The 20,955-nt window shown below is 37.1% G+C and overlaps 1 protein-coding gene across 4 annotated transcripts in view; it reads right to left on the reverse strand.

Moving 5' to 3' along the window:
* The window catches only part of USP3 (ubiquitin specific peptidase 3), a 157,370-nt gene that overhangs the window by 59,459 nt on the left and 76,956 nt on the right, over window positions 1–20,955 (reverse strand). For 3 of the 4 annotated variants that reach the window (XM_070469158.1, XM_020901533.2, XM_070469157.1), the window contains 2 exons: window positions 13,640–13,700; window positions 9,602–9,733 (listed from right to left, as the gene is read on the reverse strand). In XM_070469158.1, the coding sequence (XP_070325259.1) occupies window positions 9,602–9,733; window positions 13,640–13,700 (193 nt within the window). Of the gene's footprint in view, window positions 1–9,601; window positions 9,734–12,552; window positions 12,648–13,639; window positions 13,701–20,955 lie in introns of those variants that run through there. The other variant, XM_070469159.1, reaches the window with a different exon arrangement.

Below are 20,955 nucleotides of genomic sequence, written 5' to 3' on the forward strand. Positions count from 1 at the left end.
TTTAAATTTCGTGATTTTAGGCGATTCTTCAAGTAAAGATGGGCTACACCTCTACTAGACTACTTGTCTGATACAGAGAACATTTACTTCTGTATTTACTGAAAAGAAAGAAATGCTTAAGAAAATTGAAGTAAACTGGACACTAAAGACAAAAAATAATACTTAAGAAATCATATTAGACAACATGTTAGAGATGTTAGATAAGAAAATGAGATATAAAAAGGCAAGGAGGGAGGATTCTTATCTTTCTCTACTTATAACACCTTGAGACAAAGTATACTATCATCTCAGCTATGTAAAAATTAGTCTCAACCCAAATTCTTTGAACCAAACATGATACTAGTTTTAAAGTATTTTAAACCAATAGTTAATAAACTGATTAAATGTAGAGTAGGGTATTATATACATACTGTTGTTCAAAGCAGAAGACACACAAATAATTTTACTATCTTGCACCAGGTAGCAGGTAAATTTTCATAGAAAGTACCAATTATTTACACTATTAAATAATTTGGTTAAAAAAATGGATAATAGCATAACTAATTTCAAATTCTGCTACTCTAATAGCAAAAAAAAAAAAAAAAAAAAATCACTTCATGGCAAATAGATGGGGAAGCAATGGAAATAGTGACAGACTATTTTTTTGGGCTCCAAAATCACTGCAGATGGTGATTGCAGCCATGAAATTAAAAGACGCTTGCTCCCTGGAAGAAAAGTTATGACCAACCTAAACAGCATATTAAAAAGCAGAGACATTACTTTGTCAACAAAGGTCTGTCTAGTCAAAGCTATGATTTTTCCAGTAGCCAAGTATGGATGTTGAGAGTTGGGACTATAAAGAAAGCTGAGCACTGAAGAACTGATGCTTTTGAACTGTGGTGTTGGAGAAGATTCTTGAGAGTCCCTTGGACTGCAAGGAGATCCAACCAGTCCATCCTAAAGGAAATCAATCCTTAATATTCATTGGAAGGACTGATGCTGAAGCTTAAACTCCAATACTTTGGCCACCTGATGTGAAGAACTGACTCACTGGAAAAGACCCTGATGCTGGGAAAGATTGAAGGCAGGAAGAGAAGGGGATGACAGAGGATGAGATGGTTGGATGGCATCACCAACTCAATGGACATGAGTTTGAGTAAACTCCGCGAGTTGGTGATGGACAGGGTGGCCTGGTGTGCTGCAGTCCATGGGGTCGCAAAGAGTTGGATACGACTGAATAGCAAAATTGTCCAATTCCTTCATTACACTGGTTTCTTACGCATACATTTTCAGATTTTTTTTTTCTAATTTCTAGCATTTAATCATGCTTAATTCTTGTCTATTTTTATTTCTATAATGTCTCCCAAACCCACCTTTTTCCTCCTCCATCTCAACTAATAGTTTATCCTATACTTTGGCTATTTCCTTTCATATAATATTTGTCCCTGTCCTATCTAAGTACAATTATAGTCAAATCCATAAATAGCTGTAGCTGAATTAAGCTGTAGTATTTGATGGTCCTGCAATGTCGACCTCACCTAAATTTTCTTCTCTCTCAAGTTTCCCTCTCAATCTTCCCTTTCACTTCAGTGTTACCTTCTTTACGCTTAGATTTCAGCTTTCATTCCACACATCATCAACCCCCTTATCCTCCCTCATTTCCATGTAGCACACCATGCACTGTTTAATGGCAAAAAGTATTCCTTACTTGGTCATCCCCATCTGTACTTTATTTCCCCATTCTCCAAAAACTAAAACATGCAGCACGGCTCAATCATTTTCTCATCCTAAAATTTAATATGGGTTTACCTCCTTTTAAAAATTCTAATTTTAGAAACACTTGTTTCCTTCTTATTTTCACCCTGCACCTCATGCACCCTCTAATTATAAAGGCAAAACACAGGTCCATTAAGGCAAAATCTTCCAAATTATTTTCAGTGACTTCTAATGAGACTTAAAAATGAGCCACAAATCTGAGCATCTACCACACACAACACACTTACACATGGCTGTCCTAATTAGAAATTTAAGGAAATCTAAATTAATACATGCATAGTATACAAAAATTTTAGAAGAATGAGCTAGAGATGAAAAGAAACTTTTAAGATGTCTTGCTATTCATATCTTTAATACTTTTGTTAAACCAGTATCTCAAAGTACAATATATATATAGGATGTATATATACATATACATGTATATATACATACAATATATATGTGTGTATGTATATATACATACATGTATATATATTATATTGTATATAGTGTGTCTATATATAGTGTATATATTATATATATAGTATATATATTGTATATATATTGTATGTATATATACATAGGATGAGGTTTGACATTAATGATAATGGATATAAATTCGTATCTCACAGTCTCGTAAACTTTTTGTCCGATTTATCAGATCTGATTGAAAGTGAAGGGGAAAAGTTAAGTCTCTCAGCTGTGTCCAACTCTTTGCGACTTCATGGACAGTAGCCTGAAAGGCTCTTCTGTCCATGGAATTCTCCAGGCAAGAATATTGGAGTGGGTTGCCATTTCCTTCTCCAGGGGATCTTCCCAACCCAGGGATCAACCCTGAGTCTCCTGCATTGCAGGCAGATTCTTAACCACTGAGCCACAGGGGAAGTCCTAATCAAATCTGATTAGTCTGTGTTTTTATTTTAGGTAGCCAACATTTTTATTTTGTAATGTGTTTGATGAGATCAAAGTAGGAGCATAGTATGGCAGCTTGCCTTTTCCTTTTTCACCAGTATTTGTGTTATTATCATTACTATTTTCATCTTGAAGGATTTCTCCTCATAAAAATCTTTCAAAATGTTTATCCACTTGATGAGGGTTGATTTTTGGTAAAATAAAGTAAATCCATGTAACTAGGCAGACAAAAAATACAGCAGCATACTACAAAAGGCTAATAAAAGTGAACAAGGGTGAGGCCACCACACATGCAGCTGATTCAGGACACTCTGTGTGTAGTTCATGACAGAACCATCTAGTCCACAGACCTCTGGCAGTAGGTATATTAAAATATTTGCCAAAGATTTTTTCAGAAGTTCTGACATTCTCTTCCCATATGTTTCAGTACATTGTTTTAGAGACCACTGCACTAAAAACTAGACTCCTAACATAGAGCTGGTTAGTTCTCAATGAATATTTACTTATTGAATAAAAGCAACATATCCGCTATTCTGATTTTTCGGGATGTTGTTCACATTATGTTCAAGGATCATCATGTTCATCAGTTCCTGTGCCCAGGGAAAATTTTTGAAGGCAAAAACTTAAGGGGGAAAGGAACTGCTTGTAATGACAAATCTTCAAAAAGGATCTATAGCTTTGCCTTGGTGTCCTTCTTTAATACACTTATTCCTAGATTTCGTTTGTAATTTTTGTCCTATGTTGAATGTTTTTTTGTTTGGTCATTTCCATTTTTAACTAATGAAGAGAAACCTGTTAGTTTTTGTATATTTATCATGTATCACAAAGGAGATCAGTCCTGGGTGTTCACTGAAAGGCCTGATGTTGAAGCTGAAACTCCCAATACTTTGGCCACCTGATGCGAAGAGCTGACTCATCTGAAAAGACCCTGATGCTGGGAAGATTGAGGGCAGGAGGAGAAGGGGATGACAGAGGATGAGATGGTTGGATGGCATCACCAACTCAATGGACACGGGTGTGGGTGGACTCCGGGAATTGCTAATGGATAGGGAGGCCTGGCGTGCTGCGGTTCATGGGTTCACAAAGAGTTGGACATGACTGAGCGACTGAACTGAACTGAACTGACCATTTCAAAATTAATTATTAATTCCACTTGTTTTCTACTAAAGTCTCCCTGAGTTCTCTGGGCATTAAACAATTTGAAAGCAGAAATAATTTGTTCTTCTTTTCCAAATTTATACCAATTATTTACTTATTCTGTCTTATTTCAATGACTAGAACTGCGAAAGCAATGTTTAATAACAGTGGTGATGGGGTGAAACAGATCACCAGTCCAGGTTGGATGCATGAGACAAGTGCTCAGGCCTGGTGCACTGGGAAGATCCAGAGCGATCGGGTGGAGAGGGAGGTGGGAGGGGGGGACCGGGATGGGGAATACATGTAAATCCATGGCTAATTCATTTCAATGTATGACAAAAACCACTGCAATGTTGTAAGGTAATTAGCCTCCAACTAATAAAAATAAATGAAAAAACAAAAAACAGTGGTGATGATGAAAGTGATGACTGGAAGTATTTGTCTTGTTTCTGATGTTAATGGAAACAGCTTTAGTATTTCATCAATTTGCATTTGATGCTTGCTTTCTTTTGGGGGGACCATCCTATTTTAATAGTTTCCTTTTATTTCAATGTTATTAGTTTTTAAGAATCAGAAATTGTTTATTTATAAATGTACTTTTGCTTCTAATGGTACAATAATCTGGGATTTCCTTTAAAAATGAATGTGTTGGCAGACTTGTGAAATTGACTCAGTAATTACATATTTTTCTTTTTGACACATCTTCCTGTGTTAGACTGGCTTTAAGTTATACTTATTTACAACTGACATTTTCTTTTTGGATTTTCTATCAGATTTTTGTCTTACGGTTTTAAAAGTTTCATGATATTAGTATACTCAATGTTAAATTTTAATAGTTTGAGGCTGCACTATCTGATACAGTAGCTACCAGACACATGTTGCAATTAAAACATCATTAAAATAAAACAGAACATCCAACTCCTCAGTCCTACCAGCCACTTTTAATTGTTCAACTGCTACCATATAATATGACAAAGATGTCACACCCAAAACAAAGAAAAATCTCTCTCTCAGCTTTAAAATTTTACAGCTTTTTCCATTCCTGTTGTTAGTGCTATTGAAGCTACCCAAGTCACAAGGCTCCACAGCATATTCTTTTATTTTTTTTTCTTTTCCACAGCATATTCTTGAAGTACTAACAAACTTCCCAGACCAAACCAATCTTCACTCTCGTGAAACAAGAGGCAGTCATCATACAAATGAACCTGATTTTTTTTTTTAAGCAACAGTAAAGAAACAAGTCCTTTAATCTACTGACTATACAGCAATCTTTATATAGTATATTGTATATAATACTAATACAAAGAAAATAAAAAACTTTTATGCAAAAAGTACCCCTCAAGAAAGAGCAATGACAAATCGATCATTAAGTTTTAAATTATTTTTCATCCCTGGTGTAACACATACCGTAATGTGATGTCTAGAGCAAACTATGACCTCCAGCTTTACTAAAAATGACAGATATAGTTACAGAGAGCAAACCACAAAACAAGCAAAGCTGATATTTCAATGACTTCATGTATTTCAAACCAAGAAAAGTTAAATCCAAAGAACTCTTTTAGAAAACAAGCTAATTTTTAAATTCTCTTTTATTCGATCCTAATGTACTGCCATCAGCTAAACCAATTTTGGAAAACTAGAATACCTGCAGAGAAAACCCGTTTCCTTTGTTAAAAGCAGACAAGCACTTGCTTATTAAGAGCCTTTTATTTTCAGACCGTGTGTTAGTTTCTTTTTAATAAAACTTCGAAATACTGTTTTTAAATAAACAAAATTCTTCCTGTTCTCTAATCTTTACAACACTGAAAACCTGTGTCCAAAAAGTTTATAAGGAGTCAACAAAAGATCTTTTTAATCACAACTGCCTTTGAAAGTGATTCAGCATCCATTTAAGCCCACAAATAAAAGCTTTACTTTTATAAGTCTTCATTAAACCTGCTATTTGTTATGGTTGTTTAAAATTTAAAATACAAGTCTTTTTTCTAGACAAGTGAATCGACTCACATTTCATAATATTTCTTTGTTTGAAAGAGTGCTTTAAAACATTAATTACTTTGCCAGGAAGGAAAAATTCCAGTAACTTAGTTTTACTATTCCTTTTATACTTCTGAATCCTCAGAAATTCAGTTTTGTTGATAAGTTGACAAGACTAAGTCAGATACCAACAATGACTTGTTCAATATTTTAAATCTATTAACTGTAGCTGGTTATGAGTGATGTTGAGCATCTTTTCATGTGTTTGTTGGCTATCTGTATGTCTTGTTTGGAGAGGTGTCTGGGTCTTCTGCCCATTTTTTATTGGGCTGTTTTTCTGATATTGAGCTACACGAGCTGCTTGTATATTTTGGAGATTTCACAAGGTTTCTTAATGAATTCTATCTAAAATACAAGGGGAAAATAAGTCAAATAAGAGTTCCTAAATTTAACTTCTGTTTCTTTTTGAAACAATAATATGTACCACATACAGTTCCATCTGTAGTGACTAGGGGAGAGAATTTGGAGTGAAAGGAGAGGAAATATTACACACAATAATCTGAACACCTGCCCTTGTGTGAAAATCTTGAGATTTTCATTTTTATTAAAATCTTCCTGTGTCTCCTAAAAGAGTGGGTTTGTGTCAAACCAAAATGATTCCTTCTGGCATTGGTTTCCCTCTTTTGAAATCATGACCCATTTTATGTTGTTCTGCTTGCTTGATGCGTGCGTCTTCTGGATGTGCTGTTTACATAGGAAGTGAAGGGACCTGCTCTGCAAGACTGTCCCTCTTGGGAAGTCAATGGAATAGCTCATGTATGCTGTGATTTGGCTCTTTTTCAGGAAAAATGTTCTGTAGCTCCTCAGTCCTCCAAGAGGATCGAGAGGGTACAGCAGTATAGTTTCGATATAACCTTCACCACTTATTGGAAAATAGTTAACAAAATTCAAATCTTTCAAACATCTACTGCCTACTCAGCACCAGACACTGAGTACTGCGGACGATACAAAGATCTGACGTATGGTTCCTAAAGCCCCCAAGGACATTCACAAATAACTAACATGCAGCAGGAAATTACAAGTATCCCAGGGACTGTGAGCTTAGGAGAGATTATATCCAGCTACAACTGGAGCCCGGGAGTGGGGGAGGGGCATGCAGCCAGTTCAGTGATAAGTTCATAAAGGATATGCAAAAACAGGACAGGGCAGGGACTCATGGAAAGGGGGAAAAAACAAGAGAAGAACCGCAGACCTCAGAGTAGGTTTCAACTGCTTCAGAGGACAGAGCACATGGAAAAGGAGCCTTAACATTAGCTACAGTCTACAGCTATTTTGACTATAAGTATAATAACTAATAATCAAATAGGTTAAATCTAATACACCAATATTTTATCTCTGAAGCAAACCAATCGGTCTAACCACAAGAAACGTATATACAAGGAAAATCTACAAACTGAAGCAAAATTACTAAAGTACACTGGAAAATACACACACGTACACACACACACACACCCCATACAGGAAAAGAAATCCTTTTTAGTTTCTTAATCATTGAGAGGTGTGGGAGAAATGTTGGACTACAGCTCTGCCAGCTTACCACTATCACAGATTCCTTTTAGGCTGTCAGAATAAAACTGCAGGATGATTCCCTAGTATTCTGTTCTAAACCCACAAACGAGGCGGTTATGTGACCAGCTGCAGCTCCCTTCCCGCATTTCAGGAGCCCTGGGTGTCCACACACTTGCGGCTCTGTATTACCTCACACAAGAGACTGGCAGTTGGCCAAGAAGCCCCTGCCATGGTGTATATTCCCCAAGGTTCAAGATCTACCACTTAATTCCAATTCAGCCATGAAATGACTTGTACTTTAGTACCCTATACCAAATGAAAGCAAATTAAATTCCAGTCGAAGTTAATAAAGGTATTCCTCCAAAATGCAATATGCAAAGATGTTAAAGTACACAGTCTATTATTTTTAAAGAGACCTACAAATATAATTCTACTCCATTAAGAAAATTCTAAGATAATTCTTTAAATTTCTTCAAGAGTTACTATTCCTTCATAATCTTACCAATAGCAACAAAACCCACGGCACACAGAGATCCAATTGTATTTCCAAACTTCCCCATTAAGCATCTCATGCACATTGCTAACTAAATATCAAGAATAATGAATGTTCTCAACATCTGGTGCATACAGACTGACACAACCTACAAGGATGACTATGAGACAGATACCTCAAGAATGATCTTAATTCCTGCTGTTGAAAGAGAAATACTCACAACTTTATAGAAACACACAGTTCTGTCAGTTAGATAGTTGTGTCATTCTAGTACTTAAGTGTCCTGAGGGAAAGGGGGAAAATCTAATGAAAATTTTTAACACCTTATCTAATGCTTAATTTTTGTAGGAAGGAGTGTTTCATGAGGTTACAGGACAATAAACTGAGCACTAGGTTCAGAAAATCTTCACAAGATTTTCACTTTTACTGATGTCTTCGCCTGCCTCTAGCTTGTCTCTCAGGTCTGGACATCATCCACACAAAGGATCACTGAAACAGTAGTGATCTGGAGGACTAAATCTTACCATGGTTTATTCAGTAGCCACAGCATTGTAACTGTAAACTTGTAAAAATGTAAACTTGGGAAGCCATTGACCTTTTCCCCTGCCTTTTGATGGGCACCTGTCTATAATACAATGGTCAACCAATGATATAGAAAGCACACAACTTCAGTAGAAAGTGTGAATCAAAAGCAGTATTTGGACCTTAAATCCCCATTCCTGCCCAGTATTGCCTTCATGTATTGTTTCTGCCACACAGCATTCAAGGGCTGTATGGCAAAAACAAAAACCAAAGGGCCCCTTTCAATGTCAAAAACCTTTCAAATTCAGTAAAATTATTAAAAACAATAAAGATTTATTCACAACTTACTAGTCAAGGAAAGAGATTTGCTTCACACCAAAGTAAAACTGTAAAATACACTGACTCTCTGATCATACCGAATGGATGTGGATTGTTAAAATATCACTTGTAACCTAAATAACCTGTTCTAAGTAGTCAGAAAAATTCTCAATTTCTTGTCATTTATATGAAACAGACATGTACAGTGTATCACAAAGAGAGAATAAGGCCTCCAATGTCCTTTTATAGGATGTGATACTTAAAAAAAAAGAAAAAATTAGCCTGAAGGACTCCCTGGTGATCCAGGGATTAAGAATCTGCCTACCTATGTTGGGACTTGGGTTCGATCCCTGGTTGGAGAACCAAGCTTCCACATGCTGTGGGGCAACTAAGCCCAATGCAGCCAAATATATAAAAAGAAAAAATAATTTAAAAAGGAATTAGCCTGAAAGACTACACGCAAAATTCTTAACATTTACCTACAGAGAAGAGGAGAGTGAACTGTGTATGAAAAGGAGAGACTGTCAAAATAATTTTTTAAACAAAGAAGTGAAAATTTTAAGATTATGTAACAAGATGTAAACTGGAACAGTAGGAACATGGATTTCTATCATGTTATTCTTTAATTAAACACAAAACAAGAAAAAGAAAAGAAATCATAATGAACAACAACAGTTACCTTTCATTTCCCTAAAGCTTAGTGGGATGGGAAGAAGAGGCAGCCAAGAAGTGGAAAGGGCCATGCAAGCTTACATCTGAATGATTAAGGACAGGCACTCCTGACAGCCCCAGTCCTCTGTGCATGCCCACAGGTCTAGAGAGCAGTGACAGCAGCCTCCCACTGGCTTAGAGACTAGAGGAGGGCAAAGAGCCAGGAAGACAAGCAAACACTTGTACACACATAGTAAAGGAATATCACTTTCAGAAAATATTAACACTTACCAGTATGTACTGTAGCTACTGCAATCCATACACACCGTGTGCTCTGCTTTTTCTTGCTTTTCTGATTTCTTATGGTTGGTTAAGGGTATTTGTGCATCTTCATAATGTTTTTTTGCATGGCCATTCACATACCTTCCAAAAGTCAAATGAAAATATATTTTAATCTAAATACTGCTTTCGAGGTTAAAGTAGCAGGAGATGATAATAAAATTAGATGGTAATCAAATAAGAATGAGAAAGAATTCCTCCTAACAAAGTGCATTCAGTCCTATAAGAGCATTCATCACTTGGTGATTTATTAAGCTGAGTTCTTAAAACATACTCCTTTTTTGCAAACATACAATCAACTTTTAATTATACACAAGACTAGGGCCAGGAAAGGAAAGGCGCTATCTATTTAAATCAGTTTTAATACCTTATCAACTCCTTTGCTGATTCTTTTGCTAGCCTGTTCCTTTTTTAAGCTATTCTCAGGCTGCCAGCCCCCAACTCAGGCTATTATCAAAGACAAGCTTTGTAAACTGAATTACTCAATTACAGCCCACAGGGCCACAGGCTCTGCTTGGGTTTCTGCTTAATATAAAACATGAGAGTGAGACATGGAAACAGGATAATCTCCCATCTCTTTCTCATCAATATGGCTTCAGATTTTTTATTTGAATGCCTGAATAATCACTCCACTAACATGGAAATAGGGCTTGTTTAAAAGAAATCCTAACAAAACACAAATCACCTTAAGCTTATATAAACTGTTATTTCTTACTACATGGACAAAGATAATCAAAGGTTGACTATACTCATAAAAATTTTCTAACACTTTCCAACTCAGATTTAATAAATCATTTTATCACAAAAAGCAAAATGAAATTTAAATAAAGTTTCATCTATACCTTCACCTAAACACTGTACAATATAATGCCATAACTGCTACTACTTAAAGACCTTCATAAAGCAAAAACTTTCCAGTTCCTAGCAAACAGCCAGTTTATAGAAGGTAAGGCCTAATTGTAAACTAAGAAGAGTCAAAACAAATGTTGCTTACATAGTACCAAAATCTGCTCAGAGAGTTGAGGTGACATTTTTCTCATAAGGTGCCTTAATTGTACAGGAGCAACACTTACCGTGGAGAAAGTAGGGTAGTTTTTGCTAAGTAGGGAGGATCACGGGCTTCCCTGGCGGCTCAGACAGTAAACAATCTGCCTACAATGCGGGAGACCTGGGTTTGATTTCTGGATTGGGAAGATCCCCTAGAGGAGGGCATGGCAACCCACTCCAGTATTCCTTCTTGGAGAATCCCATGGACAGGGGAGCCTGATGGGCTACAGTCCATGGGGTTACAAAGAGCCGGACATGACTGAGCGACTAAGTACAGCACCGGGAGGATCAACTTCCAAGCCCAGCCTCTCCACCCGAGGAAAACTAGAGGCATCAGAGGCACTACTAACGTCAGGATGTGATCATGTTTCCTCCCATTTTTTTCACTGTAATAAACATAATGAAGACTTGTGTGTAGGGTCTTCTGTTCACAAAAGTGGACTAAAATGAATTTTCATATAAACTGATTAAGAGCATAAATTCAAAAATTAGACAGCCTAGGTTTAAAAATAGGCTTTGTCACATGCTGGTCTGGTATGTTTGGGTGAGTTACTTCATTTCTCTACTTCTGTTTCTCATCTATAAAACTGAGATATTAGTACTTATACCCTATGGGCTGTTAGGTGATTATTATTATAATCCATGGCTCAGAATGCATGCATGCATGAATGAATGAATGAACAAATGAATGAAAGTCAGTTTTATTTTACTTGTATTTTCCTTTATATGCTTAATCACTATCTATTCAGAATCTCAATAACGTAACTGCTTAGAGAGTCATCACATTAAACATACTTCAAGATAACACACTGGACAGATCAGAAAACATCCAATATTTAACTAAAAGATAACTTCCAAGGAACCGTATAGGTTCACTATCTAATCAGCTTAATAGCCTATGCTTACATGTTTTTGTACTGTGTCATGAAAAACAACAGTAATATTTATGAGTACCCTCAGAATCCCATAAAAGTCAATATGGAACAATAATAAAGGCATTACCACTTTCAAGTCTTTGAAAACTGATAATCTGGACAGAGTATATAGTTCCTTTACTAACCATACTGCAGTCTCCAAATGTACTAGATGTTTTCATGGTTACTATAATAAATTTCAGTGATAAAGTAAGAAGTGTATTAAAGATGACATTAAGATTAGCAATGTTTTGGCTAATACTCAAATACATATCAGAAGTTAACAGTCATGTATAAACTAACATAAAAATACACATTTCCCTCATCCAGTTTTAGATTTTAACCAGATAATTTGTCGAAAAAAGGAAGAATGTCATTATACAACATCACAGATTTTTTAACACTGGAAAAATAACTTAAATGGTATGGTGCCATAATGGCCAATAAGATATATAACCCAAATATGCTACTGATAAACTATGTTTCCTAGTTGAAAGAATATTCAATTTAAGACTCCCCTATAGACGAGTGATCTAAATTACTAATAAAATCAGAATTCTTGGCAGTGAAATCCCAGGATTACATGTAAAAGAAAAATAGCCAATCAACTGTATAAAATGAAGATTCAAATGCAGGGTACTCTCATTATCTATGTAATCTACTTAATCATATTTCTCTGAAACTATGTCAAATTTATAAACCTAAGATTGATTGAAATTGGAAACATACTACCTACAGAGCCTAGAAAATTTTCCATTTATTCTTCCAATACTTACTTAGAGAACTATGTGTTGCTTGCTATTAAGAATCTTAATCTCTCCAATTTTTGAGAGTTTGTCAGGTCTTTTTGTTGACATATGACCTTCCAGATTTTGGTTGTAGAGCACTAGGAGACAACTGGAGGACAGAACTATATCAATTTTATTGCATTATAATTCTCACCTCTCAAAATCTAGGAGAGGAATCTGTCTCTTCAAGTGCAGAATTTAAGCGCTTCTACTTTTCTTCTTTTTTTTTTAAAAAAAAATGTTATCTGTACAAAGTATTTTCAGGTTCCCCAAATCCTAGAGATTTCAAAACCACAACAACCACAATTAAGATATGCAGTTAACATTTTCCAAAAGCACTCTTAAGTGTACATGGAAAAAAAATACTCAATTCCAGGACTGAAAATATGAAAAATCAAACGTTAACTGAATGAAGATGCTCTCTTCATGCATTGAGTGTTTACAAATAATAATGGAGAAGCCACCCAAATAAATACAATATAAATTTCAGACTGAAGGATTCAGTATGATTTCCCATTCCCTTGCTGCTAAGCTACTAACTTCTTAAGTAAATTCAAAGCAAATTTTCTAAGCTAAAAGAGCCATAGAAATAAATGTGCTACTACCCGGCACACCAAGTCTGCTACTTATTTGAGTTTCTGTTAGAAGAAAGAGTTACTAAAGTATTTGATATTTAAGTAACATCATTTTGAAGCCAAGAACTAGGAGGAAATGCTTAGGTTTGAACTGGCTTTGGGAGTGTTAAGCCCCTAGAAAGCAAAAATGTTTTAATGGAACAGTGAAATATTTGGAACGTCTTAGACACCATTAACAACAAACTTCACAGTGAGACCATTTTCAAGGGAATTCCTTTATCTGTTTTGTTTTCTGAAGAATGAGATGGTATCTTGGATTTGATTCAAAGGTCAGTAAAGGTAGGGATGAGTAGGTAACAGGTGAAACAAAACTGGCCACATGTCAATCAAATATTACGAATAGATTGTTTTGATCATCAAATTAATTCTTCTGAGTATCAACAGAAAGGGGTTCCCCACCCCACCCCACCACTAGATTTTCCTCAGTTCCACCGCTGAACAAAGGGATTCTATCAGGAGAGGGAAGCCGTACAGAGACGTATGTACACACTGTGATTAAACAATGGTGCTAAATAAATCCGAATCAACAGAACTTTGACCAAAGCTTAAAGGTAAACTGAAAATAAGCAAGTTGGGTAGTTAAGTAATGATAAGTAAGTCACCTACCTTCCACAGTGGACACTTGAACAAGTCAGACAGACCCAGGGGCTTTTGTTGGACCGGCACACTAATAAAAAGAAAAACACACAGTATACCAATTGTATCACGTTAGTCCCCAGTTTCTCCCCTAATCTGTAACACCACATCCCGTGATTAAGCTACAAACTCCACGTCTGCTTAGGTGCACTGGGATCACAAGTGCCCGCTTTGCGAGAGCACTTACACAAGATGGCTGCCTAATTAAAGCTACGCGGCGCGGAACCCGAACACACGTCCACAGCAGCTGCTCACTGGCACTGCCGACTCAACTCAAACGGCTTAGCCACAAGTTAGACACACTTCTCCTTCATCACTCACTCCTTTCTACCAGCGTCTCTGACAACTGAGGGACAATCTATTGTCTGATTAAAAACGTTTTTTAAGTCTAAATCTTTAAATCACATGTCTTTACCACACAGATCATAAGCTACTATAAACGACAACTCTTTCGGTTTCTTTAGTGAGAGGCATAGCCTAAGGATACAATTCGGAAGACTAAACCCAATTCTTCCCAAATTAATGCCTCAGTTGCATTAAATATAATTCTATAATTATAACTGCATGTAATTCTTGCTGAAGGTATAATCAGGATATTACTTACTTTGACTATTTATTACAGGGATGAGGTAGGCAAACAGGGTATGAAAACTTTTAAAATATTGATTACAATTTTGCTTGCTGTTTACTTATTCAATTTTTAAAGCCCTATAAACATAACAGTGATTTTAAAAGAGAAGGGATCACCTGAAAACAGCTTTTTCAAAATACACACGTTCTCTGGGCAGAGACATCTACATTGAGGTGCAGACAGAAGGACAAAAGAACATGTCTATTTTGAGAAAGGTAACTTCCCAGGTGACTCCTTGAGAACCACTAGGCAGTCTCCTAGGGGCATGAGAGGGACAGCGCAACCAACACTCAGGATTATAATAAACTGACAGCCTGGCACACAGTATATGCTCAATAAACACTTGTTGAAGTGAAATTCAAATGTCTTAGTTCAAGATACTAAGCTCTTCCAAGATCTGATCCCTACTATATCAGTCTTGCCTAATCAGTATGTCACAATCAGCCTTTCTTATTGCTAAGAAAAATTAGCCAACACTGGAAATAAAGTGACTCAAGAACTATACGCCCTTTCAATGTATAAGGAAACACATTATACTGATACAATGAATATCCCAAAGATATTTAATTATAATACCACCATGTGACCTGCTGTTTTCTACTGACTAGGACTCAAATTCCATGAAGTTACAGGTAAAATTGTAGGATTTTATTTGGTAGAGATAATATCTGTCCCGCATACTCCGAGGGTTATGGTTTTACTACCCTGCAGGACATTAATTGATTTTATATCTAACCTAGCAATTTACTTCATTCATTCTTCAGTGTCTGCATTCACACAATCCCTCAAATGCTCTTGGAATCAGCTTCACCATCCCACTGGTTTCTTCATTAATGAGTTAAACAAGCCCTTGACATACATTCATTTTATATTTGTGTAGGAGGGGAGGAGAGGGCAAGGAGGGATAGGGGAGTACAATCATACACTATCCAAGGGGCTCTGCCTGTCTGCCCAGCACAGGGTTCTATTTGTGCATAAGAAAGTTTGTGCATGCATGCATGCTCAGTAATGTCCAACCATAGCCCATGGACTGTACCCCACCGGGCTTCTCTGTCCGTGGAATTTTCTAGGCAAGAATACTGAAGTAGGTTGCCATTTCCTACTCCAGGGGTCTTCCCTACCCAGGGATCAAACTAGAGTCTCCTGCATTGGCAAGTGGATTCTTCAACTCTACACCAGCTGGGAAGCCCATAAGAAAGCTTTCAGTGGTAAAAATCCCTTTCCAGTTAACCAAGGGCTTTACCTTACCTTTACCTTTCCTTATTGCATTATATCAACTGCTAAGGGCCATCCTGACGGCATTTTAGTTTTTCACTCAGTTGGGTCCAAGTTTGTTATACGTGCATATAAGTCACATGACAAAGACTAATAAGAAAAATGCCAAACTGCTAACAGTTATTTAACACAGGTACATGAGAAGACTACTGTGAGGTAGTCTTGGCTATTGGCTTTTTATGTGTACACACCCCTGTGGTATCTGATTTATATCAATAAAAACATGACAGTCTTATAGTTTGAAAAGAAAGACCTATAAAGTATATTTTTAAAAAGAAAAATAAATTAGAACACAGTTTACTTGAAACAGATAATCCTGATCTGAGATACAATTTGAAGGATTAAAAAACTACAAATATCATCTAGTCTTATTCCTCCACAAATCTTTTTCTTTTAGTAAAGACTAAGAAATATTGTATTCAGTCTGGAAAAAAAGTTTAATATGACCCTGAAATAAGTAATTACAATAGTAAGTTGTTTTATTTTTTAAAATTTGATTTAGGTGGACCATTTTTAAAGCCTTTGTTGTATTTGTTACAATGTTTCTGTTTTATGTTTTTTGGGGGGTTTTGGCCACTAGGCATGTAGGATCTTAGCTCCCCACACTTGCTGCATTAGAAGGCAAAGTGTAACCACTGGACCTCCAGGGTCCTCAGGCCCCAAGTTTTTAACCATTAGAGGGTTTTACTTTTTGTGTAACTATGGGAAGATTATTTTTGCTCCTCCTTTGAATGAGGAAAAGAAAACCTAGAACAAAATCACTGTTGTGTTTCCTACCAAGTGTTCATCCCCTTCCCCCACCCCGATGGCTGTACAGTGTGTGTATGGACAAAAAATACATACAATATTGTGATCTAGTTTTTCTACTCAGTTCAGTAAATGCATTTCTTCGTGTTACTAAATTAGAACATGCGTGCATGCTCAGTCACTAAGTCGTATCTGACTCTTTTGCAATCCCGTGGACTGTAGCCTGCTAGGCTCCTCTGTCCATGCAATTTTCCAGGCAAGAATACTGAAGTGGGTTGCCATTTCCTACTCCAGGGGATCTTCCCAACTCAGGGATTGAACCCACATCTCCTGCATTTGCAGGCAGATTCTTTAGCCACCAGGGATGCCCACTAAATTAGAAGAGTGTACTCGGGTCTTATAAAATCTCAGTTACCTCATAGAGTTTTAATTCCTCAGTTTTAAATTTTAGAAAATATGCCCTAAGGCTGAGGGAAGGAAGAATAGGGAAGAAACTGCCTAACAGGTGTAGGGCTTATTTTGGGGGTGAGGAAAGTCTTGAAACAAGATGGAGATGAGAGCTGTAGATGTACTAAATGCACTGAATTTGGTTGTTCATTTCAAATGGTTAATTTGGGGAACTCCCCGGGGGTCCAAAGGCTGGGACTTTCACTGTTCAGGCGCACAGGTTTGACCCCTGGCTGGAGAACTAAGATTCCACAAGCTGCACAGCTTGGCAGTAAGTAAATTTTTAAAAAATCTTTTTAAAATGTTAATTTTATGTTATATGAATTATACCTCAGTTAAATAAATAAATAGGTGCTTAAGACAGGGATAAGGAGAAAGAATAAAAGGAAGTAAAACAGCATTGACATTCCAAAACACTAGAAACAAGTGAGGGTGTCTGTTACTAAATCTCAAAAAAAGACCTCACTTCTAAATTAAGAAACCAAATTTCTTCTATTACGAATATTTACAATAAGAAAGTTAAGATTTAATGTGTGATAGGACATTTGGTCTTGGCTATTTAAAGGACAGTACTCTCTGAGTGCGTAATACTTTCACAACAGAAGAACATCTGAAGGCTAGGAAACTACAGAGAATAGGGTTATTATGAAGCCATTTATTACACTGCTTTGGTTAATATTCGCTGTTTATATATCCCTTATCCAAATTATGAAACCTTTAATGTACCCAGGAAAATTGTAAAACAGAAGAAAAAATGCTGGCTTTAAGTTAAACGCTCAATTATTGCTATAAATAGAACAGATCATACCATGAGTAAAAGACTATTACAAATAATCTTAAAATCATTCTAATCATCTTAAGGGGACATATCTTATTATAAAAGGTAGTCTCAGTTTACAGACAGATGGGTTTCAGATTTATCTGTAGGATGAACACATTTCCTGTGGAAACTACATTAGAGGTTTGCAGGCTATTCTATAAAACTCTATAAGAACCATTACAAACCTGAAATACTATACTGTGTGTGTGTATAAAATAAAACCATACACAGTCTATAAAAATGTTTTTAAGATATAAACTATTCAGCAAAACATAAAAATATTAAACAAAGGTTTTTATTTTTTAAATGGTAAATGCTGGTACTTGAGAGAAAGAGGGTGATAAGGATGGAAACTTATAGAAGTTCAAAATGATAAGCCATAACTGAGAACTCATAAAGGCTCTTTTTACTAAGCCTCATTATACTTCAAGGTGATGTCAGGGCAAGGAAGCCATGCAGTGTATTTCTCTGTTACACGTGGCCACGGAGGGTCACTGTGGATCTCATAAATAGAGTCTGGTCTTCTTTCACTCAGGTTATGAAATGTCCTCAGAGCTACTCTCCTCCAGCAATCTGTCCCGTATGCTGAGACTCTCGCGGCCCCGAGCCGAGGTCTCCTCTCTCAGCTCCTGGGCATCTCAGCCTGGGGGACAGACACTGTCTAGCCCCTCACTCTCTTGCTGCTGCTGTGGCCTCAGGGCCCTGTCCTGTTCTCACCCTCAGCCACAAGCTCTGCGAGTTGGCAGAGGCACCCCTTTGAAGGGGGTGGAGACTCTGGATCCTCTCCCGAGCTAGGGCCACTCTGCACAAGGTAGAAGCTGTGACACAGGCGGGGCAGGCAGAGAGGTAGAGGAGCCCCAGACTCTAAAACATGCTCATCTTCATGGGTTCCTGCTGAAGCCCCCAAAGCTTTAACTCTCCGGAAATCCAGAAGTGACAACTGACGGTGGGAAGGCATCCAAGTGATCTACAAACCAAAGTGGTTTTATTCCCTACTATTCCTATAAAGGGGGCTTCCCTGGTGGCTCAGCAGTAAAGACTCCGCCTGCCAGTGCAGGAGGCATGAGTTCAATCCCTGGGTTGGGAAGATCCCCTGGAGGAGGAAATGGCAACCTACTCCGGTATTCTTGCCTGGGAAATCCCGTGGACAGAGAAGAATGGCGGGCTACAGGCTACGGGATTGTAAAAGACTCAGACATGACTTAGAAACTAAACAACAACAACATTCCTATGAAGGGAAGACTGATCTGCTTCTTTACCAAGAGACAAAGAAAGGCAGAAAACTATGGAATTCTGTGCTCAAGGAGGCCTATTTATACACGAATACTTTCAGGTTGTATCAGAACACAAAATGGCATCCACACTGAATATAAATTTCTTCCCACTGATTTTCAATATCCTCAGTATTCACTACATGGAATCTAATAAGATAGAGTACATGTGATATTCAAGCCCCATCAACAATTCTCCTGGAGTCCTAATTTTTTTTTTTTATAAAACATCATGCACTAGTGCTTATGACACAACTTAGTCACCAACTCTGCATGCAAAAGTAGTTCAAGCACACAGCACTGATGGGCAAGCAATTTACAGTGCATCCACTATTCAGCAGTTGCTTCAACTGGCAGAGAGGCTCTTAAGCTTCTCAAGAATTCACAAATGTGAGGATGACCAGGGTTCTAGTCCTGGCCCTATCATTACTACTTAAAGAACTGAGAACATCATGACTGTGCTGGGTCTGTTTCTTCACTGTAAAATGAAGACTGGGTGATACACATGTCCCCTCTAAGTATAAAATTATTCAGAGAAGATAAAGCCAAAAAGAGACGAAATAATCATATCATTCCCTATAGATAAAATTCTTCCACTCTCCTAATTTTCTTAAAAGGCTTAACAAAAAGATTAACTGCTAATGTAGTATAATTTTCTAAATCAATGCTCTTCAGCTTTTTTTTTTTCCCCCTGCTCCACAATCCCTGAGAGGCAAACATTCTCAGCACACTGCCCGTCAGAAACAGCGGAGTCACTGTTATGGAGTCACTGTTCAAAACCACTGGAGACAAAAGTGCTGCTCCAACAGTAAAGCTCAGAACACCACCCCCTCCACCCAACAACACACAGAGTTTTTAAGTGCACCCCTCTAAAAAATTAGCAACTCAGAAGAAAATATTCACAACTTGTTTTTTTTTGAAGAGTCAAGTTCATTTTTATCTATTTAATATTCATCTGGCACATACTATGTGCCAAGCACTACTGCACTTTACTGTGCCACTTTATAGGTATTCCTTAATTTAATCCTCTATAGTCCAAAGAGGTGTGTACTATGCTTTGGCCTGTTCTATAGATAAGGAAGCGGTGGCATGTAACTAAGAAGTTATATACCTTGCTACATTAGTAAGGGGCAGAACTGGAACTCAAACTCAATGTTTGAAGGCATGGACTGCTGCAAAGCAGAAGTCCAGCAGGTTGTTATTTTTGCTTTAACGATTCCATACTATGTGCTCCTGTAAGTGCTATATACCTGTATATAAATTGTTTGACATCTAGAAGGATATATAGTAACTGTTAATAGTCATGTAAAAAGAATGGGATGGGGGACTGGAGCCACACAGACCTACTTTCAACTATGCTGTCTGAATTCTGTCATAAAGCATTACTTCTTTTACAACAAAAATTAAATTTAAATGTTTTAAATTTAAAGATACTGGTATTTTAAAGCTGTCCTAATGAAACAGACTTACTCTAAATTATTAAGCATGACTGGTAAGTGAAAACAAAACCCAATATTACAACTCTATGGGTCTGAAAACATACCAATGAAAAAACATTTGCAGCTGTTACTCAAAACACACACATATACACACAAATACTCCATAAAAGTATCAACAGTAGTGTTACTCCTCTTGAAATCGAAGGATAGGGCAGAATTATCATAAAAAGTTCTATAAATATTCCAGTATATATACAAGTAGAAATATACTTCAGGACTAACCCAGTTCACCCTCCAACTGATATATTTTTAGATGCTTTGTTGTTGTTCGGTCACTCAGAGAGCAAGGCATATAATCTTCTTTATACCATAAACACTCTCTGAACCATATACTCACAAGCCTATTCTCTGCTAAAATTTCTGAAGTCTATCTTCACTTGAATCCTCTGAAATTACTGGGGGAAGAGGTGAGTGGTAAAGTCACATGGATAAAGCAGGAAATGGGCCGTAAGGTATTCCCCTCAAGAAGAAATCCGGCTACACTAAGCAACTGCCAAAGTGCCCTAGCAGCCAGAGTGCAGCCCAAATCACTGAGTTCTCACGCCCACCCTGATACTGCTGCCCATGCTGAGAGTGGGCACCGGGTTCCCAGGGAA

This window comes from Odocoileus virginianus, chromosome 6 (genome assembly GCF_023699985.2).
Source record: "Odocoileus virginianus isolate 20LAN1187 ecotype Illinois chromosome 6, Ovbor_1.2, whole genome shotgun sequence".
Lineage (NCBI taxonomy): Eukaryota > Metazoa > Chordata > Mammalia > Artiodactyla > Cervidae > Odocoileus > Odocoileus virginianus.